Source organism: Clupea harengus, chromosome 18 (genome assembly GCF_900700415.2).
Source record: "Clupea harengus chromosome 18, Ch_v2.0.2, whole genome shotgun sequence".
Classification (NCBI taxonomy): Eukaryota; Metazoa; Chordata; class Actinopteri; order Clupeiformes; family Clupeidae; genus Clupea; species Clupea harengus.
The window spans coordinates 6,883,972-6,908,971 of record NC_045169.1 but is presented as its reverse complement, the minus strand read 5'-3'; the positions used below and the strand labels follow the sequence as shown (position 1 = coordinate 6,908,971).

Genomic DNA, 25,000 nt, shown 5'->3' with positions numbered 1-25,000 from the left:
TAATCAGGCGTGGGCAAAGCCATTGATCGCTCTACCGCACCGCGTGCAGACGGCACGCTCTCCTGCGGTCCTGGTGGTCGAAACGCTGCCTGTCTGTGCATGTGCGTGTGTGTGTGCGTGTGTGTGAGAGAGAGTACGGCTTGGTGTGCCTCACCACATTGATGCCCCCGGAGTTCTCGTGGCTGCACATGCCCTCCAGCGGTGCCATGCCAATGGTGGTACCCTTGAAGATCACGCCCCTGGCACACACACACACACACACACACACACACACACACACACACACAGAGCGAGAGAGAAAGAAAACACCACACGAAAATAAATAAATCACTGCAGGTGGGGAAAAATGTTGAAATCACTCAAGCTGTTAACGTGTGCAAGAAATGTAATTCTCAAAGTGTGTGCGTGTGTGTGTGTTTATGAATCGATTGCTGATTAAGCAGGACAGTGGGCTGATCTCTGGCTTTCTCAGACTGATGTTCATTTGGGTACACGGTCTCTGTGGTCCCGCAAATGAACTCCGCCAAAACAAACAAATCAAGCCCTGGGGAGAATCCAAGGGAGAGGACTGGGGAGGGGTGGTGGTGGGGGAGTGTTTGAGAAGAGAGAGGAGAGGGAGAGGAGGAGAGGCAAGGAGAGAGGGAGCTCGCTGCTCGCTGCTCGCTGCTATCTACAGACTAATTATTTAGAGCATTTTCAATTAACTTTTTTTTCGAGGAGGGCGTTATTTTTTTTTTGGTGGTTTTCTCGGGCGAATGCTCACCCGCGTAATGTGTCTGGCGACGCGCTGATGTGCGCCGCCGCAATTATTCTGACAAAATGACCCAGCTGTACAAAACTACTCCGGACACGGCCCAAGCCATCATTCAGCGCTCCGTCCCCGCTACCCCACCGACCCTTAAACCCCCGTCACCACCCAGCCCCCACCGGATCTGGAGCGACTTCTTCTTTATCTTGTGCTCCGGGGAATCGAGCCATTAGGACCCCTTATTGGAAACGGATTTGGTCAAAGCTGGTCTGCAACAGCTGTGTTTGTTGCAGTCGATGAGGTTTGATTGCCGCGGCAATCACTTTAACTGCATAGAGAGGAGGGAGGAGAGGAGAGGAGGAGAGAGGAGGGGAGGGGAGATGAGAGAAGGGGAGGAGAGGGGAGGGGAGAGGAGGGAAGGAGAGGGGGGATAGGAGAAGAGAAGATGGGAGAAGAGAGGAGAAGAGGGGAGATGAGAGGAGGGGAGGAGAGGGGAGGGGAGAGGAGGGGAGGAAAGGGGGGAGAGGAGAAGAGAAGAGGGGAGAAGAGAGGAGAAGAGGGGAGATGAGAGGAGGGGAGGAGAGGGGGGGAGAGGAGGGGAGGAGAGGGGGGGGAGCGGAGGGGAGAAGAGAGGAGGGGAGGAGATGGGAGAGGAGGGGAGGAGAGGGGGGAAGAGGAGAGGAGGGGAAAAGAGAGGAAGGGAGGGGAGAGGAGGGGAGGGGAGGGGAGGAGGGGTAGCCAGTCTAAATGGGGCCAACAATGGGCCAACTTGTAGTGATGGGTTTATAGCTTGCTCAAACTGCAGTGAAGTCTTATTTTCCATGCTGCAATCTTGAATTGATGCATGCTGACTTAATGTCACCTATTTGCATACTGAAGCGAAGGCTTCGCTTTAGCATCCATAAATGATGCCCGCGCGAGGCCCACTACTTCACTCATGTGACAGGCTGGGTATTGACCATGTCGCTCCTTTGAGTAACTGCTTATTGACTTCATGACATGTGTAAGTGGTTGCTGATGATAGTACTCACGTGAGGAGCTGGGCGTTGTCGTGCTTCTTGCGGGACTTGAGCTTCTGACGCCACTGCAGGAAGGACCAGAGGGTGGCGTTGGGCTCCTCGTTGACGATACACTGATCCCTCTCCATCCATATCTCCAGGCCGATCAGGGGCACGCGGATGTTCAGGGCCCTGTAAAACTACATTACCCAAAATTCCCATTTCAAAAACTGACCAAATGGTCACATAATTTGTGGTTTACCTCGACAAATGGCTTATCAGAGATCATAGGTCTGGATGCCGTCATGGTCAACATTCAGCGCAGACAATCCGTTTATCAGCAGAATCTGGTGTACAACTAATCCGTTTAATCATTCCTGTCCCAGTACTTTGGTATGGTGAACACATGATAGGAAACCTTCTTTAATTTTCTGAAACTATAATTTTGCACCTTCCTATCCCATTTATTTATATAAAAAACATAGTTCTAGGCCCACAAATGTGATTGATTGACAAGCCTTCTAACTGTTTCCCCTCGTCATTCTCATCTCTATCCGGAGTACATTCTGTCCTTTATGGAGAAACATGCACTGTCCCTCAGACAGGAGTTCTACGTAGATGTCTTGCTCTAGTGTTTGCTTTACTTCCTAGAACTGTTGAGTAAAAGCAATCGAAAGCTCAATGTTATCTCTCAACGTGAATGGCATTGTGGCTGAGATGAGCTGTGGCGCTAGCCTTCAGTTTGAGCTAGGGGCCAAAGTCACGACAGTGACGCCACGCTGCAAAGTATTAAGTACAAGCGATCACTTCACACGAAGTATGGATGTTCCTTCCTTCCCTATTGTGCTTGGATGCTTTTACAGCCCACGTGATGTTTTCTTAGGAATTAGTCCATCTGAAGGCCACACAGTGATGGCGTAATACTGTACCTTGTCAACGTAGTTAGCAATTTCCATTATCCTCAGCTTGGTTTTGTGATAGTCCTTGTTTTGTCTTTTATACTGAATAGGAAAGGAGAGAACAAAATACCATTAGCAATTACTGCAATTAGCAGCGTGTGCCCTCCCTTACCCAATCATGCATCAACACCAGCAACAGAAGCCCTCTTTAAATGTTTGTGTTTGTTTTCACCTTAAACCATCATTAAAACTTGCATTGCGTTTCCAGATCACAGACCTATAACCAATTCGTTTACAGGCAAATAAATCAGACCCCATGCATACTTAAAGTGACTGCAGGGTTCAAGTGGGAAAAACTTGATTGTCTAAAAAGTAAATTGGCATGGTTACTTTGTAAATTATCTTTTTTGCAAACAAATCTAGTATACCAATAGTCAGACGGCGCTGTGCTTAAACTAGAGTCTGAATGTCTGATGCTTCTTCTTCTATTGCGCCATGTCCCGGCAGTCATTAGGAGCAGCGCTGTCATACGCTCTGTTTCTTGTGTTCCAATTTGCATCAGGGCTACACGCTCAGACTGCAAACTGGGTACTGTAGTTCTTTGATGGACATTAACATGCCAGAGCTTCCTCTGGTCTCTGGCACTATCAATCTATGCAAGCTGAGGAGGGGAGGGGAGAGGTGGGGGGAGTGGAGGAGAGAAGGGGAGGGGAGAGGAGAGGAGAGGAGAGGAGGGGAGAGGAGAGGAGAGGAGAGGAGAGGAGGGGGGAGGGGAGGGGAGGGGAGGGGAGGGGAGGGGAGAGGAGAGGAAGGGAGGGGAGGGAGGGGAGGGGAGGGGAACTCAATGCAGCACACAGATTTCATTTGTTTCAGGGACAGCCTCTACGTTAGAGACTGTTGGATAGAGAGTTGGATGTTTGCGAGATATGAGAGAGAGGAGAGAGAGAGAGAAAGAGAGAGCGTGTGTGTAGGTGAGTTAAAAAAATGAAGATGACTGGACAGAGAAGAGGGTGTGGGTGTGGGGGTGGATGTGATGGAGTGTCAAAGAGACAGAGAGTGTGAAAGCACAGAACAGGAGAAAGGGATGTCTGAGACTGAATGTGCGTGATGGAGTGACAGAGAGAAAAGAGAGAGAGAGAGAGAGAGAGAGAGAGAGAGAGAGAGAGAGAGAGAGAGTGACTGGCACACTGGAGAGTGAGAGAAGGGGGAAGGGGGACCACGTTTAAGAGTGGGGAAAGTGTGAAAAGTGAGAGTTAATGGACAAAGCCACTGTTCTATTTTGAGCTGGGCGCTCCATCGGCGGGCAAGTGATTGACGTCACTAAGGTGGAGGTGCAAACCAGGCGGGTAGGCGTGAGGGAGAGAGAGAGATAGAAAGAGAGAGAGAGAGAAAGAGGGAGAGAAAGAAAGAGAGAGAGACAGAGAGAGAGAGAGAGAGAAGGAGAAAGAGGGAGAGAGAGAGAGAGAAAGAAAGAGAGAGAGAGAGACAGAGAGAGAGGGAGAGAGAGAGAAAGAAAGAGAGAGAGAGAGAGAGAGACAGAGAGAGGGAGAGAGAAAGAGAGAGAGAGAGAAGGAGAAAAAGATAGTGTATAGTGACGGAGGGGTTGGCAGAGGGCTAATTAACGCTGCAGGTGGCGGCCTGCGACGCTTGCCGCACAGCTCGTTAGCAGCTGCTTACCAGGGTGCTGTCGGCCACGATGTACAGCTCCATGTACTTGGTTGTGCCGCCGGCGTTGCGTCTCACCTGTCAGAGAGGAGGGACAACAAGACAGGAAGAGGTCACGCTAGGGGTTGAGGGAAAAGGTCACGGTCCTGCAAGGGCAGGAAAAATTCATGGTCTCCCAAGGTCAGGGAAAAGGTCATGCCGCCCATTCAAATCCCACATCTGTGACGATTACCCACACTGCCGCCGGCTTGTTTGGCGTCTGCAATCTGACTTCAATTCCTCTGATCATTATTCATGTCAACACGCCTCAGAGTCCGACGCTGATACAGTAATGGCTGTTATGATCGCGGTTATGTTTCACAGCACGGCTGCCATGTTAATTAGAAACCAGCCCCAATCCTGGATAAAGCTGAGCACATGGTGGGAAAAGCTGCATGAGCATGGGTGGTAGTGGTGAAATCACACGGCATAATCCTCAGAAAAGCAGTCATTACTGTAATACAAGCACTAATCGTGAGGATTTGTAATCGAAACGAGTAGTAGCCAGAAGATAATGTTGCCGTTGATGTATGAACTCGTTGAATATGAATTCATCGAACTTCCTTTAGTATCTTTAGTCATAGTAGGTGCTCAAAGTGCTTTCGAGACACATATGCCGAATGTGCCCTGTGTTATCGTTGGCGTGCTTCGGAGAGATGGATGCTGATGGTTGTTGAGTTGTTTTGTGAGCTCCTCCAAGGGTGCTCGGAAGGCCAGCTCTGAAGCAGCGGCGTGATCAATAGCTGCCCATTCATCTCGAAGGCTCATTAACCCAGAACAACAAAACCTGCTCTGACAGTGAGGGAGCCGCAGCGGGCTTAATGAGATATTTCTGCTGTAAATAAGACAAATAGACCGTGTGCATTTGTGCATGTGAGTGCGTAGTTGTGTGTGTGTGTGTGTGTGTGTATCTATGTGTAAGTGTGTAGTATTTGTGTGTGTGTGTGTGTGTGTAATTCTGTGTGTGTATGAGTGTGTAAGTGTATGTGTGTGTGTCTTTGTGTAAGTGTGTATATGAGTGTGCGTGTGTGTGAGTGTGTAATTCTGTGTGTGTCTGAGTGTGTAAGTCTGTGTGTGTCTTTGTCCATGTGCATGCGTTGTATGAGTCCCTATTCACTACGCTCCATAAGCTGCTCTTGCAGTCAACAAACAAATTGAAATTCAACAAAAACAAATCTCAGAATTAACAAGTGGATGTCCAGGTACAAGGTGAGTTCCTGGTATTAATCATTTCATGCTCCCAAATGTAGCTTATCATAGTCTTGAAAAACCAAGAAGCTACCAACCAAAGGTGACTGCAGGATGCACATGACGAGCAATGCTGATTGAGAGAACCGGGAGAAAAAATGAACTGAGACGAGTCTTCATTTTCCTTCTCTCTCTCTTTTTGTCTCTCTTACTCTCTCTCTCACACACACACACACACACACACACACACACACACACACACACACACACTCTCTTTCATTGCCTCTTTCACACACATACACACACACACACAGACAGACACACATAGAAACACACACACACACACACACACACACACACACACAGACACACACACACACACACACACACACACATAACCAGCCGAAGGGCAGAGGGGTTAGCTGGGGGTGTGTGTGGACTAAGACGGGGTGGGCTGGTGCAGGCTGCCTCTGCCCTAGACGCCTGGCTCTGCCTGGGCTGTTTATTTGGGTAACACACCCGCGTCTGGAGCCCTGACCACCGCCAAGGTCTAATGAGCGAGGGATCAGAAGGCTCTGGAAACAGAAAACAGAGCAAGATGGAGCGAGATGGAGAGAGAGAGAGATGGAGAGATGGGGAACAGAGTGTGCAATGAGAGATGAGAGGGGAAGGGGAGGACAGAAGGGCAGCGGGGCAGAGGGGCAGGTGGAGAGAAAGGGGAGCCTAACAGCCTGGAGAAAGCGGCCAAATGACAGAAAATTTGAAGCGCAGGAACAAGAGTGGTCATTTGTCACTGGTCATCAGAGGAGAGGGCGAAGGAGACAGAGAGAGAGAGCGAGAGAGAGAAAGAGAGCGGGTACAAAAGAACAGAGGGCGAAAAAACGAAACCAGCAATCCAATCCACTTTGGAAGATGTGCGTTTGCACTGGGCTCAGCAGTAGAGCTAGTGAGAGGGGCTTTTGTGGCGGCTCCCTGCAGAAGGACACCCAAAAGGCCCCTCACATAGACAGCCCACTCTACTTCTCCATTGTTCATAAATGGCAGCTCCTCATTGGGGGACCTCAACCCAATTACATCCTTTTTATTCCAATGCGGCATGGCTGTCTTGGGGGAACGGTCAAGTGTATTATGTCCGTGTGCATCTGAGTGGGATTTGATTGATATGTTTTTATTATTGTGCTTTTCGCCGTAGTGCCACATAAATGTAATTTCTTGCTTTTGGCTCGGGAGTGCGGCCGTGATAAATGTTCTCGAGCGGCTCAATCATCGCGCCAGGGGGGCGTTATTCAGACCCTTGGGTTCCTCACAGGAAACAACAAGGATGTCCAGTGGCATGGCTATTTGGGGAGGGTGGCATATGCTAGTTTCTGGGCAAAGTGAACAAAAACAGATATTCAACATAGCAACAGTGTGAGTGGATGATAATTAACATGTCAGAGCCATTGCTCAGGACATACCATTTGGAGCCATTTTGGCTCTACCGTGCAGTCGCTTAGCAACAGGTAAAAAATAAACGCAACAAAAAAAGGTCAATGGAATCCCATCATTGTGAGCAAATACAAGGCATCGCATGGCAAATCCATGATTCAATAAACAACACATCTATGACTAACAACGGGAGAAAAAAATGGACAAATAGCTATTAGGTTTATCTGTTTGCAGGCAGAATTTTTGGGGTCCTCACCCTTTGATGCAAAGGTTGAAGGAGACTGGAGATGAGTCTAGGGTGTCCAGTCTGATGCCCGTGCCCGCAGGTGCCACCCTGGATGGACAGCTCCTCGGTGCGGTAGAAGGAGTGCTGGAGGACCTCCTGGCCTCCCCTGGGCTCCAGGTAGTATGTGTCGTTTGCATTCAAGACAATCAGGCCCCTGCGCGCGCACACACACACACACACAAAAAGATATAAACAACACACATTAATTTAGGTCTCTTAAGTTAGCTCTGTCTCATTGCTGTAACAAAAAGCATTGGTTAGGAAAGCTTCATTAACAAAGAAAGCAAGGTAAGAGAAGGCACTTAGACACATGGTGAATTCTAAGGTTTGGTTAACAGCATTTAACAAGGCAGCTCAAGGTGACCACACTACATGGCACAGAAGAAAAGCGTCTAATTAAAATCACTCTACACTCCCTTGGACTAATTCCCAGACAAACAGACACTCCACTCCAACTAAACAGCATGAGTCGATGAAAAGGCACTACAAGGAAACTCTCTTTAATGCCTGAGGTAAGAAAAATACAGGAAGTATCATCCTCCTGCTAAATTAGTGCACCTTATGCCAAGATAATGGGTCCATATCCAAGGAAGAACTGGCCCTTCATAACATTATGGTTTTAAACACTTTAAGGGCGCGATTCTCCCAAGTGCGAAAGTAAAAAAAAATGCGCAGCTACGCACTTTTCAGCCTATGTGGTTTCCACGTCATGAAGGCAGTTAGGCGTTTTGGGCAGAGCAAACACACAAATGTGAGCGTTTCTTGCGTTAACACCATTCGCACTTTTTTCAGCTATGCACTTCTGATAGCCACTTCCAGTACAAGACAAGACACTTGAGACACTTTTTGTACTGGTTCATGTATAAAGTTAGTGTGTCAAATGCACAGTACCTTATTTTTATTTAAAGAATGCTGCAAGTGTTCCGACCTTGTGTGGACATATTAAAGCTTACCGACACGCAGTGCATCCAACGTGAAGCCATCATCCACTACACTACAACTTTCAAGCCACAGTAATCATCCACATTCCATGCCCGTCCTAATCCAAATAGTTAGTGTTCTGTCTCTGGTTGGTTTCAGACGGGGGTTGGCATTGTTTCCTCTCTTTCTTTAAACTGTATTCGGAACCACACAGCTAGGAGTCAGTATAAAACATCTTAAGGGTAGGGTAGAGAAGTGAAAAAATGAGTTGTATGTGTGTTATGTGAAGCTGCCATGTGAGAATCATAAATGAGATTTGGTTGACCTCACGTCCGCCTCCAATGCTTTATTAAAATACACTTAAATACCTAAAACTACAAAAGATATGATGCACGTATGATGCACGTATTTTTTTTATCACGAATCTCCAACAACTCCAACACATCTTTATAAATACGCCTCCTCACAAACGTGTCATTTGGTTAATTGAATTCTTTGTTTATGTGATAAAAAAAGGATGTTTTCATTTGAGGTTTTTTGTAATCTAATTCTCCCCTTGCTTTCTTTTTTCCAAATCATAGTCTGGTTTATGTTTTCCATGGATTTTAATTAAATTGATTAAGTCCATGTTCCACGTTTTTTTCGTGACAGCCAAAATAAACGAGGTTGTGAATGTTGTCTGCTTCCATTTTAGATACGCCCATTTCATGAGCCAGCCTCCGAACACGTAGGGGAGAATCATGACATGATGGAGGCGCATTAAAAAGCGTGAATCCCATTTTGCGCGAAACTGGGAGCATCGTGCACTAAAGGACTACCACAAGAGGGGGATGGAGAGCCAAAATGTGTGTAGGGCCTCCTCATCTTTTTCGCTATTGGTTTGTGATGTCCTTGACAACTTACTCAAGGTCAGCTTCAATGTTTGGGCCAGTAATGATTAAGGTCACAGCTTGGGCAGCACCAACTGATCCCTGATCAGTGACTGTGGATGCTAGGACAGCCCACAGAGCCTCATGCCCTCCAGCACTAAAGCCTCTGCTGATAAGCCTGCTCTGCAGGCTTTAGTTTAGTTTAGAAGGATGGAGAGGGAGAGAGGAAAAGAGAGAGAGGGAGAGAGAGTAAGAGAGGGAGAGAGAGAGAGAGAGGAAGAGAGGGAGAAAAAGAGAAAAGGAGAGAGCGAGAGAAGGAGATAGGGAGAGTGGGGGAAAGAGAGAAAAAGAGAGAGAGAAAGAGAGAGAGACAGAGGAAAGGAGATTGAGAGAAAGACAGAGGGAGAGAGAGAGAAAGAGAGAGAGACAGAGGAAAGGATTGAGAGAAAGACAGAGGGAGAGAGAGAGTGCTGTCCCAGAGGATCCGGAGCTAAAGAATGCAATTTACAGTCAGAGCGCCTCTCTTTCCATCAGGAACTGTCAGGAGTCAAGACAAGCTCCACTCCTTTCACACACACACACACACATACACATGAATACATGCACACACACACACACACACACACACACACACACACATATGAATACATGCACACACACAAAGGCACACACACGCATGCACACACACGCACGCACGCACACACACATTCACTTGTCCAAACAGCCACACATGTACAAGCAATTTAATTGAGGTAATGCTAACATACACACACACACACACACACACAGGGTGGCTGCTCTCACACACACACACTTTCTTAATCCCCTACACATGCAGGGTGGCTCCTCACACACACACACACACACACACGTTTTCAAAACCCTGACAGCAAAACGTCTCCATGCCTGTGTTTGGTTTCCTCAGTAATTGGAAGTGAGGATCCAGCATTCAGCTTGTCTGGAATTGTGGTGACTTTCTCACACACTGAACTCAGTGAAGACCCCCTGAAGAACTGTCTTTAGACGCGTGAACACACATATACACACATCCACAAATCCAGATACACACAAGCATGTGCGCACACAGACAGCCTCTCTCTCACTCACACACACACACACACACACACACTCAAATCCAGATACACACAAGCATGTGCGCACACAGACAGCCTCTCTCTCTCTCACACACACACACACACACACACACACACACACACTCAAATCCAGATACACACAAGCATGTGCGACACAGACAGCCTCTCACACACACACACACACACACACAATCCACAAATGTATCTGCAGTATCCCCATATCACACCCCCACTATCGTATTCCCATGCGTGAGCACTTTCAGCCAATCTAACACAACTTAAAGCTAATTCAAATCGTGACGTGCATCAGCAAGAGCGCAGTGGCGACTATGGCCTTGCGTGTGTGAGACGGGGGGAAATATATGTATGAGGCGAGTTTGCGGTGTGTGTGTGTGTGTGTGTGTGTGTGTGTGTGGGCCTTGAGTGAGAGCAAAACAGGTGAACCACACAGAAGAGCCTCTTTGTCCCAGCAGCAACCCTGTCGTCCACACAGAGACTCATGCATTTCCTGGCTCGATTATGTTTGGGCAAGACACACACACAGTCACTCACACACACACACACATTCACACACACATTTACCAACACACACACACACACACACACACACACAATGCAGTAGTCATGACAAAAGAAGCAGCTGGGATGTGCTATGTGCTGTGCTGTCTGTTTTGGCTGAAGGAAATGCCCACGTATACATGTGCAAATGCGCATTGAGAGGGAGAGAGGGAGAGAGAGAGAGAGAACAAACAACAACAAAAAAACGTAAACAGATACAAATGAAGGGTCCTGAAAAAGGACAAATGAACAACAAATGAAACAAACAGAAAAAGACGTACACACACACACACACACACACACACACACTGGCCAAAGATTCTCTGTCTCAGCACTTTTGGCCAGCTGTTACAGTAGGAGTGATTTAGTAGATGCCATAAAAAGGGGTTCTGTTGGGTGAACCCCTCCGCATGGAGCGACGAAGAATGAGGTGCACAGAAAACCTACAAAAAGGAAATGTACAAAATCAGATAGGAGTCAAAGAAAGAAAGAAAGAAAGAGCAAGAGAATGTGAGAGAAAGTCAGAGAGAGGGAGGGAGAGCGATAAAGTGCGGAACATGAGCAGGGAGGCACAGAAAACAGGGAACATCAAAATATACAACAGAGCGGCCTGATCAGATAAGCACAGGGCAGGGAGTGTGTGTGTGTGTGTGTGTGTGTTTCTGTCTGCAAGCTTGTCTCTCCTTTCTTCAAATAATCAGTGCGGACACAAAAAAAAACAAACAGACCACTTTCCCTTCAGAAACCACTTTAGCATGACAGCGGATCCTCGCACAGCTGTGAAAACAATCACTAACGCCTACGCCCCCCACCCCCCCAATGACAGTAAATTCCTTGATTTTGTTAATAAACTTCTCCATATTGAACACTCTCTCTGTCTTTATGAAACGTTCATCCAGAACCATGGCGGCATCATGCTGTCACACAGTCCACGCTGCCATCGATGACGTGCGGCGTTATATTAGACTGCTACCCATATATTATAAAGGGAATTGCACAGCTTTGCAATATTAAAATGACAAGCCGATATTAAAAGTAATCTCGGTGAAACACTCCTATCTATCTATCCTTCCAGGGAGGGGGCTCTATGTGGCCGGGCCCCTAAAGTTTCTAATAAAAAATGGATCTGGTTTAGATTTGAAGTCTTTTGACGGCGCAAAAAGAAGAAAAAGTAATGAATCCCATTTCCATTGGCTCAATATTGAAGGGAGGGGTTGGGGCGGGGAGGAACAGGGTTTTGTGAGTTGAATTGAATTTTCTCTCCCTCATATGCGTGCCACTACTTGCATTGGGACTGGTCTATAGCCATGGAAAAATATTTTTGAGGCGTTTCAAGTGCGGCTTTGCTATCAAACTAAAAAGGACAGCTTCTGAAAAAAAAAAAATGGAATTAGTCCACAAAGACAAAATTCTAAATAACCTTGCCTGAGGTCCCACTGACCAAACACTGAAAGATCAAACATGGGGGAAAAAAGAGTTTTCTTTGCAAGACTGGACTCTCCTTCCTCTGGTTGCTCAGCCTAATATCAAAGACGTTTAATTTCATTGCATAGCTCTGAGCCAAAATTGAAAATAAATATTATTTCAGACAAAGTGGGTTGGCAGCGCCCATGATAAACACCATAATCGACATCCAATCCCTTAATCCTGTTAGACCGGTCCAATCTGGAGAGAAGCAGGCTTCACTCTTTTATGCGCCGCATATAACATTGAAAGAATGAAGTTGGTCTATACATTACAGAGCAGAGACTGGCAACCTATTGAGTAGGTATCCAAGGTCATGGCAGGACAATTATGGTTTAATAATTTGTTGCTATTTTCTAATTCAATCGTGATTTTAATGAAACTTTTCATAACATGAAATTATTATAGAGGCAGTTAATTAGGAGATAATAATGAAATGATGACTTAATCTGCATTGCAAAAATCAAGAGCACAATTCCTACTGCAACTCATGAGCGCAATTCCTTCCTGCCATCTGTGCCAGGAAAAGGCTAATGGAGGTCAAGAGCAATTCTTCAGCTAGCTTGGTGTTTGGGGGTTTGTTGCCAGCTTCATTGTGGCAAAGTTGAGTGTATGCTGTCATTTTAAAGCACACAAATAATATATCATCATTGTACCTTTAGCCACTACTAAGACGAGTTCAAGGAGTTCAGAACATCCTAGCATGGTTCACAGCCCTCATTAGCATGTGCTGATTAGCACAACCCAGCAAACTCTTCCTAATGCGCAGAGTGAAAACAACAACAAGTCAGTATTAAATTCTGTACCGAACATTCTGCTCTGTTCTGGTGTATTTGGGTGAACTGCTATAGTCAGGAGACATAACTGAGGTCATCCATGGTCTTACGACAGAGGACATGTTATCAGAGTCACAGTGAAAATGACACAGCAGTGGTGAGATGGCTGCGTGTCGGCAACACCACCTAAGCGAAGAGATACCTTACCTTACTCCTGAACACGTGCTGAGGGCTACCCAGGAGTCTGTGTGACCTTGTACTCGCCCATGATAGAAGCAGTGATCCTACAGAGAGAGAGAGAGAGAGAGAGAGAGAGAGAGAGAAAAAGAGAGAAAGCACTTTAGCATTTGCTATTTGGAACGTTATTGTTACCTTACCAGTCCCTCCAGCATTTTCACAAATTCATGCAAATTGATTAGCATGTTGCAATTCTCTCTTATTGCCACAATATTGCTGAAGTCAAATTCAGTTTCTTTTGGTTGGAACAATCACAATAAACCCTCGCAAGATCCTGGAAAAGACTGCCTTACAATCAACTAAGCACTCTATCATTACGATAGCCAAACACTGGCTTGGGCCCCATGTTGAGAAAGACTGAGGGGAAAACACAAGACATTAAATGTGAATTTCACTTCACTCTCTGAGAGGTCATTTCCTTTGTTACTATGTCTGCTGTAGCCAAGCATTCATCAGCTGAGGAACAGCCAAGCGGGGTCCCAGTGAGAGGCTTCCATTACCACAATGCCAAGCCTGAAGTGCACACACTGGGGCTTTTGTGTAGAAGGAGGGTCACTGGGTTTCTGGGTTAAGTGTTTTAACATCTGCATTCAGCTACATGGACGCCGGGAAGGGTATTACAACTGCGTTGAGCGCAGAACAATATCTTCAACGGGGCTAGCAACTGCAACAGAGTCTTTCAAAAATTCAGCTAATCAGGAGAGCGAGTCGCCTTGCTACAAGCTTAACTACTAAGCGAAAACAAAGTTAACCATGTTGCCATAGAGATGGATTTAAGCTGATCATTGTAGCTCCTGGGTTCAGCAAATCTTGTGACAACATGTTAAGCATTCCGTTCACCTTTTGGTAGAGTCTTTTGAGACTACATCCAATGTCATACAGCCGATTTCTCACAGTAGACATATCTTCATGAACTAAGAACACATTAAATGCAACAGTCTGGCTTTTCAATACATTTCTTTGTAGTCATTCAAAAAAAGTCTCAAGCCATAACAAGTCTAGGTCTTAAAATGTCCAAAGGCACTCCGCAGATGGTCCGGAGCTCGTAAGTCAGGCGGTTCCTTTAGAGTTTTATTGAGTCTTGACTTCACTGTTCGACCATTAACTTCAAGCGGTGGTGTTCTGCCCTCTGGAGTGTGAGCGAGCAGATTACACCCGCCATGCGGGTGACCTACAGAGTGCCCCCCCCCCGCTACCCGTCCCACTCGTCCGCACATAAGTCGTCACATCAACATCCGCCGATGACAGGATTGCCCGGGCTTAATTTATTGGAACGGAGGGGCTTAGATTGGGCACAAGTGATGATTCTGGTCTGTTTAAAGCAGCTCTGTTGGCTGATCAGACCGTGAAATTAGCTCATTTAGCCGAACGGTACCGGCGAGGAAGAAGAAAAAATTGGAAAGACTTGTGCGTGGAGGACATACAAATCGATTGTTGTTCCAGGACATGGTGTGGATGCTCTCAGAGCAAACCGGCTCTGGAGCGTTTCTCTAGAGTCGTTAGGTCACGGTGGCTCATCGTGGCAAGAGAGAAGTCCCCGCAAATCGCACAAGGACCTTGTGAACAGGTACTTTTTTTTGGGAGGGTGGATTTATGAGGACATTTTAAGTCCCATATGAGCAAATGAGGTAGCGAGAGGAGAAGCTGCGGCGGTGGTGGGGGTGGTGGAGTGAGCGACCTTAAATGTTCTCATCCTCCTGAAATGAGCCAGAGGGAGAGCTCAATCTGGCCAGCCTCGGCACAATGCACAACTACGCGCCCGTGTATATAAAATGATTATTTAAAAAAAGCGCTCCTGCTCCCCTTATTGGGGCGAGAACGTGATGAGCGGATAAATCACTCCACCTCTGGGGGGACTGCTGCAGTCAGCTTGGCTCTGAGAGTTCCTTCTTCCAGTAATTTGTTTCTGGTGAGATTATGTGCGCAATGAAACATTAAAGTAATGATACTTTCAAGGCGAGAGGTTCTTTAAGTGTTATTGGATTTAAAGTGAGAGAAAAAAAAAAAAGTCATCACGATTTTATTTTTTTCACGGCAGTAATGAACTGCTAACGATGCTTGACCATGTCGACAAGTGCGACACACTTTAGAAAACAAAAAAGGGGGGGGGGGTGTGAAAACAACAGATAATCTATCATCTCTCCTTTCATGTCCCCCGCAACACACAACTCATTTGCATAGAAACCAAATCTAAGCTAAATTAGTGTCAAATTATCCAATTACCAATTAAGCCTGGGGGAGCGTGATTTGAATATGGGGAAATTGCCTGGAACTAATGTCGCGATGCTCCGCGGCATACAGACGGCTTATCAGAGCCTGAGAGGGAGCACTGGTGTCACACAATACTTGGCGCAGACCCGGCAATTTATGGCAAAGGACAATAGCTGTCTGCAGCCGACCTGTTTATGAAGTGTTGAGATGTTTTTGAACTTGAGACTCTTTTGTTAGCAGTCTGTGTTCGACTCTGCCTGCACGGCCTGCTCGCATCCAGGATCAGAAGTTAAGGGGAGAGGACATGCACAGCCTACTGATTTGTGATCTGTTGTCACCCACTGAAAACACTGCTTCAATTTATGGCTCAAAGAATGAAACCAACCTGTGAACCGCATCTTGAGGGCATTTTATGTAATCTGCTGAACCCAGATCAGAAGGGGTGAATCACTGATGCTACTCGTGGCTAGAATGGATGAGTAATCAGCATTTGGGGCCTTTTGTTATGCTGCAGGGGAGAGATTGACATGTGCAGAGTGAGGCTGTCAGATGGTGCGAAAATGCACTGCAGCACTTCATAGCTTCTGCTGTTCCAGCAGCTTTCACCACAGCTACCTCCAGATGTTCCCTTCCAGAGCTGCGGCTGACCATACACCACTTTTCACACCGCCCCCTCATGCATAACCAGGATATTCTTAATCAACCTGCGTGCACATACGCACACACACACACACATACCGCATACATGCTAATGTTCTGTCTGCTCTCGTAATCAGCAACCTGCTATGGACTTGGCGAAATATTTGTCTTCCATTGCTGTAATAGATTTCCCCCCCTAATGATTACATGTGGAGGCGCTGACAGTTTCATTTGCAACTTATGAATTGGGCAATATTGGCTCTTTCTCCCCCCCCGGTGATTCGCATGGAGTGAGTGTTTGGGGCTGATATTACATTAGCACAGAGTGCCGCGGCTGGCTGCAGCTTCGGGGCTCTCCAGCATCTAAACGGGTTGTTATTGGTCGACGGGGATACATCTGTGACGGGCGGAACCAGCTGCGGGCCTTTGGGTCATCTGCTCACAGCACACGGGGAAGGGTTCTTCCTCGAAGTGGTCCGTGTCGCTGGGTTGACACCGCTGAAGACGAGTGCCCAATAGGAGCGGCTGCTCCTTATAACTCGTCTTGACCGCAATTCCTCCCTGTGCTCCTTCTCACTGAAAAAAAAGCCTCTGCAGCTGGAGGAGGATATTTTCAGGAAGAGGGTTCTTTCTTTTTAAAAAACACGAGCGTTTCCTATTGATCATCTATGTATGAGTTGTGCTCGCTGTCAGAGCGTACCACCATCAGAGTCTTCAAATGTGGGAGTCGGATGCCTTTAAGGTGTTTTCGTGTTCATGACTAACTCTGAGCTTTAGTGTGGAAGCGCGTGGTTTGTGTACGCGTGTCTGTGTGCGTGTACACACATTTGCCTATGTGCTTACAAGTCTGTGTGTATTTGTGTGTGTGTGTGTGTGCGCGCCTATATCTTCTTGAGTGAACACCCGTGATGCGCTTACGTATACGTGAGTGACAGCGCAGGGTGTGTTATCTCTGCGCTTCACTGGGGGAGGAGGAGCAGAGCGCGATTAATGGCAATGCGGGGTGCTTATCATCAGCGACGACAAGAGAGAGAGAGAACTGTGACGGGGATGAAGCAGCGGGAAGCATTCGTGACGCCCGGGACTGAAAAGGGGGCTGTGGCGGCACCTGAAGTCAGATTGCGCCTCGCAGCACGAGTTCAAAAGGCAGCGCTGCGGCTTTCATGCTGTAGTTAGCAAGCAACAGTGCCGAACTCTGAAAGAGGGGAGAGAGAGGGAGGGAGAGAGAGACGGAGAGAGAGAGGGAGGGAGAGAGAGAGGAGAGAGAGAGAGGAGAAAGAGCGATCATGAGAAAGAGGGACAGGAAAAAAAAAATTGAGAAAAAGAAAACTTGCAAGGCTAGGGGAGAAATTAACAAAGAAAAATGTCAACAAATTAAGAAAGGAATAAAACGAAGCACAGTCTGTGAAGCACAATGATGGGAGAAAAACGAATGCTGGAGCGAGTGCATTATAATGCTAAATAGGAGCCGAAATTCGACATCTACTTTTTTCCCCTACTTCTCTTTTTTTTACCTGATTTAAATGTCACAAGTCTTTTTCACTAATCGCCTCCACATGTATTTCTTTTTCAGTTGACAGATTGTTCCCTCCCTGTACCCATTCACAATTTTCCATTTGTTTTCATGTGTTAGTCTGTCAAGTCTGTCTCTAATTCATTACAAGAGAAGTAAGTCTGTTTGAGGGCCTTGCGAGAGAAAGAGAGAGAGAGAGAGAAAGAGAAAGAAGGAGGCACATCGGGTGACTCTCTGAGCTCAACTTCACTGCCGAGAGCGTTCAGGAGAGGAAATGGCTTTGTCTTTTGCATCGATCTCGCACTTTGCTGCTGGACAGGAGATGCTTGGGAACCTAAGTGAACCTGACACTTCTGGACCCCTCCCGGAGGTAGAGGTGCTTTTAAGAAAGAAATAGGGAGAGAGAAGATCATTAACACCTCTCAAGGAGGGCGTGAGCAATTAGGCACTGGGAAAGATAGTGCTACAAACGCACTCTTGTGGGGTGTGAGGAGCAAGTGTAAGAGAAGAAGAGAGAGGAAGAGAGAGGGGAAGAGAGTGGGGAAGAGAGTGGGAAAGAGAGACGGAAAGAGAGTGGGGAAGAGAGTGTGAAAGAGAGTGGGGGAGAGAGTGGGAAAGAGAGGGGAAGAGAGAGGGGAAGAGAGAGGGAAAGAGAGAGGGGAAGAGAGAGGGAAAGAGAGTGGGGGAGAGAGTGGGAAAAAGAGGGGAAGAGAGAGGGGAAGAGAGAGGGAAAGAGAGAGGGGAAGAGAGCGGGAAAGAGAGTGGGGAGGAGAGAGGGAAAGAGAGAGGGAAAGAGAGTGGGAAAGAGAGTGGGGGAGAGAGTGGGGAAGAGAGAGGGGAGGAGAGTGGGGAAGAGAGAGGGAAAGAGAGTGGGGGAGAGAGTGGGGAAGAGAGAGGGGAGGAGAGTGGGGAAGAGAGAGGGGAAGAGAGATGTATCGCCCCACCATACTGCAGAGGCAACAGAGGTGCTTGCTCTGCCAAGTCAACATTCACCTGGGAGATGAGCAACAACATTTGGAGGAAGAAAAAAACCAAAACATCTATCCCTGCTTTTTTCTGCTCTTTACTGCAATAAAAAAATCGCACTGAAATATTTATCTCAGGCTATGAGCAAAAGCGAACACGTCTGGGCGAATAAAATTGAATTCTGTTGTGCTCTAAAATAACATCAAAAGATTCCTGAACGCCTAAGTTCATTACTACTATGTCACGCCTACAGCGGCTTTGCAGCTCATTTATAAGGCTTCCGCCTGGCTAAAATTGGCCTATAGCACACGCAGCAAATTGTTTCAATTACAGGCTTTACGGCTCCCAGTGCCTTGTTAGTGCGGAGCCACAGTTGATTGCGATGAGTAAAAAAAATAGGGGAAGGGACAAATTCATTCTTTAGTAGGCAAGAAACTGCATAAGAAGTGCCGTATTGAGTCTAAGTAAAAACATGGCTGCTCAGCCTGAACAGAGCCAACCGTTAACATGGCGGCCTTAAGAACTGAATGACTTGTGGTGCAGTTTAACACGCTTATACACACATGGGTGAGCCAAGGCTTGAGAGATATTATTTCAAGTGTCCAATGTGTGCAATGTGTTTTTGTAGTGTGTGTGTGTGTGTGTGTGTCATTGCAAGGCACTCGGAGTATAGTAGAACCTCACAGTTACAGAGTTTATGTGTGTATGTGAGTGAGTGTCTCTGTGTGTGTGTGAGAGAGAGAGACAGTGTGTGAGTGTGTGACTGTATCTATGTGTGCAACATAGGTCATGTGGGGGAGCGTGTGACAAGGTTTGCTTGTCAAGATATGGCACTGAAATATCATGTCATGTGACCTCCGACCTAACCGTCTGGAACAGAAGATAAAAGACTCATGAACTGGATTAAGGACCCAGACCCCCAAACACGAACACACACACACACACACACACACACACACATGAAGAGAGAGAGAGAGATGGGGGAGAGATGGGAGAGGAGGAGGAGAGATAAGACTTGAAGACATAAACAGAATTTCAGCTTTATTTACTCTTGGCCTTACCGTCTGATTGGATGTAAGGGTCACGGGCGTTCCATCCTCACTGTAATGGGTCTCTGTGAAGTCTTCACCAAGAAGCTCCCTGAGCAAGAGACAGAGGGAGAGAGAGAGAGAGAAAGAAAGAAAGAAAGAAAGATAGAGATAGAGGGAGAGAGTGTGAGAGAGATAGCCATTGAGTGAGAGAGAGAGAGAGGTGAAGGGGGAGAAAAAAACAAACATCAGAAACATATAAGCTGCTGGAAAACAATCTGGTCTGGGACTCATTGACATCTGTGCTGGCCACATCCAAGAGCGGATTCTTGGGCCGACACACATCTTCACTGAAGCTGCCAACACACCTTAGCATCATCTCTGTGTGTGTGTGTGTGTGTGTGTGTGTGTGTGTGTGTGTGTGTGTGTGTGTGTGTGTGTGTGTGTGTGTGTGTGTGTGTGTGTGTGTGTGTGTGTGTGCCATTTATAGTACAGTGTGTATATATATATGGGGCTTGTGGGTGGCCTTATACATTGCTGCTTTGAATTGTGTGCTTATGAATTCTCTATTTTATGATGCACATGTAAAGCACTTTGGATAACCTCTGTTCATGAAATGTGTTATGTAAATACACTTGCCTTGTCCAGTATGTGTGTGTGTGCGTGTGTCTTTGTGACGTGTGAATGTGAATGCGCAACTGTTAGTGTGAATTGCCTCTAGCAAATCACAAAGGCAATCTCAGTGAAAGACACACTTGTCTCTGACATTTTATTCTCTTGCTCCCTCTCGTCAGATCACATCTTGTTTTCTCGCCCTCGTTGCTTTTATCACCGTGTTTGATTTTTTTTTTTTTAAGGCGGGAAAAAGGCAAACACACACAATCTGCTCAATTAAATTTCGGCACGCGCCAGGCTTTGAGGGGAAGCGATACCACTCGCCCGATAAAGAAAGTAAAGGCCACGGATGAAAAAAAAATCACGACTGCTATCTTATCTCCCCAATTCTCGTTCGCCAGTCAGTCAGTCAGTCAGTCAGTCAGTCTGTCTGTCTGTCTGTCTGTCTGTCTGTCTGTCTGTCTGTCTGTCTCTGTCTGTCTGTCTGTTTGTCTGTCTATCTGTCTATCTGTCTGTTTGTCTATCTGTCTGTCTTTCAAGCCTCTCTTGCGTGGACTGTTTGACAGTACAGCATATGCGTTGTGTGTCCCGGAGAACCCTTAGCTTTGATCTGCAGCTGCAAATGAACTTGAAGATCTGGTAGAGAACAAAAGATGGCTGACAGGAAGGGGCTGGGGCTGGGGTTTATGGGTAGGTCACGACCTCCCGCAACACACGGGAGGGGGGCGTTAACTCTCCCCGATGAGACAGCCCGTGACACCCAGAGACCTGTTATCGCTGAGTGGATCTGACAGTGCCAGGGAGCTGTGTTCTTATTCGGTGTTGGCAGGGCTGGCAGCACAGAGAGAGAGAGAGAGAGAGAGAGAGAGAGAAAGAGAGAGAGTTGCTCTTCGCTGAGTGAATCAGACCGTATGAATAAGTCACAGGCTCTTCATGTTGGCACAGCTGGTAAAGAAGAAAGAAAGACACTAAGACAAAGAATGGGTGGGGTTGGAGATGAAGAAAAAGAGAGAGTGGATGAGAGTGTGTGTATGTGAGAGGACAGGAGAGAGCGAGAGAGAAAAGGAATGAGGGCTGACAGGTTGACATTACCAAACAACACTGCTGCTTTTAGGCCCTAATGAGAGAGGACAGTTGAGCATTCTCGCTTGGAGAGTGTGTGTGTGATTCCGTAGCCTGGTGTCACACTCTTTTGGGTCTGCAACCGGCGTGCCATTCCTGCCGCAGACAGCCGCCAGCCACAGCTGCACGAGGTTTGTAATTGGACATAATCAGGCCCCGGCTCCTTTAAAGACAAATGTATCCAAAGGGAGGTAGAAATTAAGCTTTGGGGTGGGTGGGGGGTGGATGGGGTGGGATGGGGGTGGGGGGCGGGTGGGGGGGTAAAAAAAGACCTTCCCACTTCTAACGGTCCTTTGATCTCCAAGACGATGTGACGATGTGTCTCTCCGCAGCCGGAATCAGTGGGCGACACACTCCCATACCAAAACTGGGTGTTAAAAAACGAGCTCTCTTCTTCAACTAAGGCTCACTACACCTCACGGTTTGCTCCAGTTGAAGAATATGGCGGCGATAAGGGTGACGTAGTTCACTGTGAATGTACATAATGTGACATATCTTTTTGTTAAGATAGAAAAACACCGTAACACCCGGTGCAACAACTGAGGCATCAAACAGGTGCACACAGCTGTAGGAATGGATTCCCTTCCCTTAGTCATTTAATGTTGTTTTGGAACACACCCGGGTTCCGGAAGGTTCACCAGTTCAGGCGCTGGCTCCGTGTGGTTACGTTATGAGTCAGAGCTTGACTGATGAACCTGCAACCCCTCAGAGGACTCGAGTTGGCAGGGACACTGACTTTTATGAGTTCAGTAAATGACAGAGTGGGTAAAAGCGAGCCGTGCGCACAGGGGAAACGATTGCATTACTGGCACTGTGAACGTGACCTTTTTCAGGTAGGTGAGAGTACAGAAGTGGCTGTGTTTCCCGTATCTGTCGCAGCGATGCTCTGCCAGGGGCTCAGATGCTAGTCTCGCATATGAGCTAAGGTCGACAAGGGCAGTTGGATTGAAAACCTGTGACATTTCAAACAATGGCGAATACAACTGTTGTGCGAGTTTGTTGGTGTTTTTTTTTTTAAATGGGGAATAAAAGTAAACAAAAACAAACTGCAGATCTTTTTTTTTTCTCTGGATGGCTGTTGTCTGATTCATAGGTCTGTTTGAGGTTAGGTGTTTATACAGTACCAAATCAGAACAAGGTGGCAGTGCACCAACACTGAGATAGTGGTTTGATGGAAACTCGCTTTTAAGTGCTTAGCCAAAGGGAAGGGGAGGGAAAGGGAAAAAAAAGAGAGAGAGGGAGGGAGAAACACGATCGACTCTGAATTCCAGTCGGTGGGAAGACAGATCGAGCAGCTGCCATGTTGGGCGCCCTCGAAAAAAAACGCTGACATATGTTTCAGAGTCAACAAATAAGCAGGGGCCCGATGAGATAAAAGGCGTGAGATACTCACATCCCCGTTGGAACGTGCTCTCCACATCAACCTTGTAGTACCAAATGTAGTTGCGTTTGTTAAGAGATGCGAGGCACTCCGCCACAACCCCCCACACCCCACCCCACGTCCCCCCTTTCTCTAAGGCATGAGAACACTCAGAGAGGCAGACGGAGAGAGGGCTCCGTTACAAAGGGGGGCTAATTAACTCCGCAAATGACGCTGGCTCTGAACGAGGCACACGCGAGGCCAGGCGCAGCTCCGTAACAGGGCCATCTGTAAACGCCGGCCTGCTTGCTCGCTGCTCATTTCTGGCTAAGCGCCCAAAGGGGGGAAGAAGAAAGCAAGGGGAGGGGGAGATCTTTTTGTACTCCTGCAGCTGAAGATCAAAAGGAATATACTGTGACATGGAGCTGGGTGGAACAAGAGAAATAAAAAATAATTAAAAAAAACACACATTCATTTGGTTGTTTTCTTTGTCCATAGATTTTGTAGCTTTCTTTCAGCACTTGCTGGCCCTGTGTTTGAAGTCTTGCTCATCAGAACCAGGAACCTTGGCTGGTCCTTCCTGTCCAGGGTCAACTGATTTCAGTGCCCGAAACTAGCCAATAACACTTAATCAATATCCATTATAGCACTGAAAAGTCATAGCTCATTGCTTATCAGTATATCGATACTCGTCCTGACATGTTGTTCTATAGATCAGTAACTAGTAGTGGCAAGAACGGGAGATTAACACTGGGAAGTGAGGCTGGTGAAGGCCAAAGGGTAGAGAACACCAACCAAACTCACAGTGCCATTATTGTTCAGAAAGAGACAAATAGACACAAATAGTGCAAAAGCACAGAACAGAGCACAGCCCAAACAGAACAGAAAAATAACACACGGGGCCCTAACTTCATTGACGGGCAACGAGCAAAACAACGAGCAACAAGTCCATTGCACATTAACTAAAGCTAGCGTGCTTGTGGTATTTATTTAGCAAAATTAAGTTTCCAAGTTGTTAAATTAGCTTTAGTTCCTGCGCAACAGACTTCGCTCGTTGCTTGTTGCTTTACTTGTTGCCAGTTGCCCGTCTAAACGTTAGTAAGAGCTTCTTTTGTCGGTTACGTTCAGTATTTTTCCATGCCCTCTCTTCTAAAAACAGCTGTATTGGCTCTCGTTTGCTAGTAGCATGGGTGAAAAATAGCATATGCTCTGTTTGTCAACGGATGAGTGTGTTTGCCTGGCTGTGGCTGACTGGGCTCGTTCGAGTTTCGTTTGTGGGACAGGCGCACCCCAAACCACAAACCAACAGGTGCTTACCAAGGACCTAACAACCGCAGGTATTAAGCTGATGTTAACAGCTACCCTTACCCGACATGCCACATGCTCAACACTGTAAATAACATTCAGAGAAGTTCAGAGTGATTCTTCATGGTGAGAGTAACGTCATACAAAGTAGCCCAGAATTAGCAGAACTGAATATAAGCTAGACCAATAATGAGGAAGACAACAGAAAGAGAGAGAAAAGGAGAGGAAGACATGACAATAAAAAATGACAATGACAGTAAAAAGTAGTTAACATTCACTTCTGTTGTGTTCTGCTTTTACTTTAAGCAGGCATGCATGCATGCATGCATGCAAAAAAAACAACAACAATATCCTTTAACAGGAAAACCACAGAACATTGTTCTCAGAATCAAGATGGTGTACTGAGGAAAAGGTGGGGCCTGAAAAATCTGACTGAGGTTTGAACTCCGTTGCCATAAAGATCACAGTTAGGCGCGGCTAACACTTCTTACCCTTTTTTAACGGTCTTCTCGTTTCGAAACCCAACCCGAGAGAATAACACAACACTCAAGCTCTGCTTGCTTAGTATTGACACATGTTGTGCACATCAATCGTCTCCATTTCTATAGAAAAAGATGAGGCATCTTTAACTACTTCTAAGGAAAAGAGAGCTGTGGCAGCTTTTCAAAAGGGTAGCCTTGATGATGGATGCCAATGAAGTGTACACACACACAGCATACTCTTTCAAAAGAGCTGTACACTCCACATCAGATATATTCCTCTTTTAATGGCAGGGCGGATAAAGGTGTGTTGTCCTGGTTTTTGCTACTAAGTGCTCTTTTCTTCTCTCTATCCCTTTTTCATCCCTCCTCTTTTCTGTCCTTAAAATGAGTGTTGAGGCGATGGAGTAAAGTACTCTGCTACCTGTCACAATGTTTGATAGACACTGCAAAAACACCATGGCTTTAGAAGACTGCCATGTTCCACCGGATGTGCCTTACTGTTTGAAACTAATAATATCATCAACAACTGTGACAAGATTTTTCTTTCTCGTTTTCTCTCTTCTTTCTTTCTTCTTCTTGTACTCTTTTT

The 25,000-nt window shown here is 46.6% G+C and overlaps 1 protein-coding gene across 1 annotated transcript in view; it reads right to left on the bottom strand.

Moving 5' to 3' along the window:
* The window catches only part of adam19a (ADAM metallopeptidase domain 19a), a 112,524-nt gene that overhangs the window by 21,164 nt on the left and 66,360 nt on the right, over positions 1 to 25,000 (bottom strand). The window contains exons 4-10 of the mRNA XM_031584518.2: positions 19,561 to 19,639; positions 13,141 to 13,217; positions 7,222 to 7,405; positions 4,323 to 4,388; positions 2,676 to 2,747; positions 1,780 to 1,946; positions 155 to 239 (exon numbers count right to left, since the gene is read on the bottom strand). Coding sequence (XP_031440378.1) covers positions 155 to 239; positions 1,780 to 1,946; positions 2,676 to 2,747; positions 4,323 to 4,388; positions 7,222 to 7,405; positions 13,141 to 13,217; positions 19,561 to 19,639 — 730 coding nt within the window. The remainder of the gene's footprint in view (positions 1 to 154; positions 240 to 1,779; positions 1,947 to 2,675; positions 2,748 to 4,322; positions 4,389 to 7,221; positions 7,406 to 13,140; positions 13,218 to 19,560; positions 19,640 to 25,000) is intronic.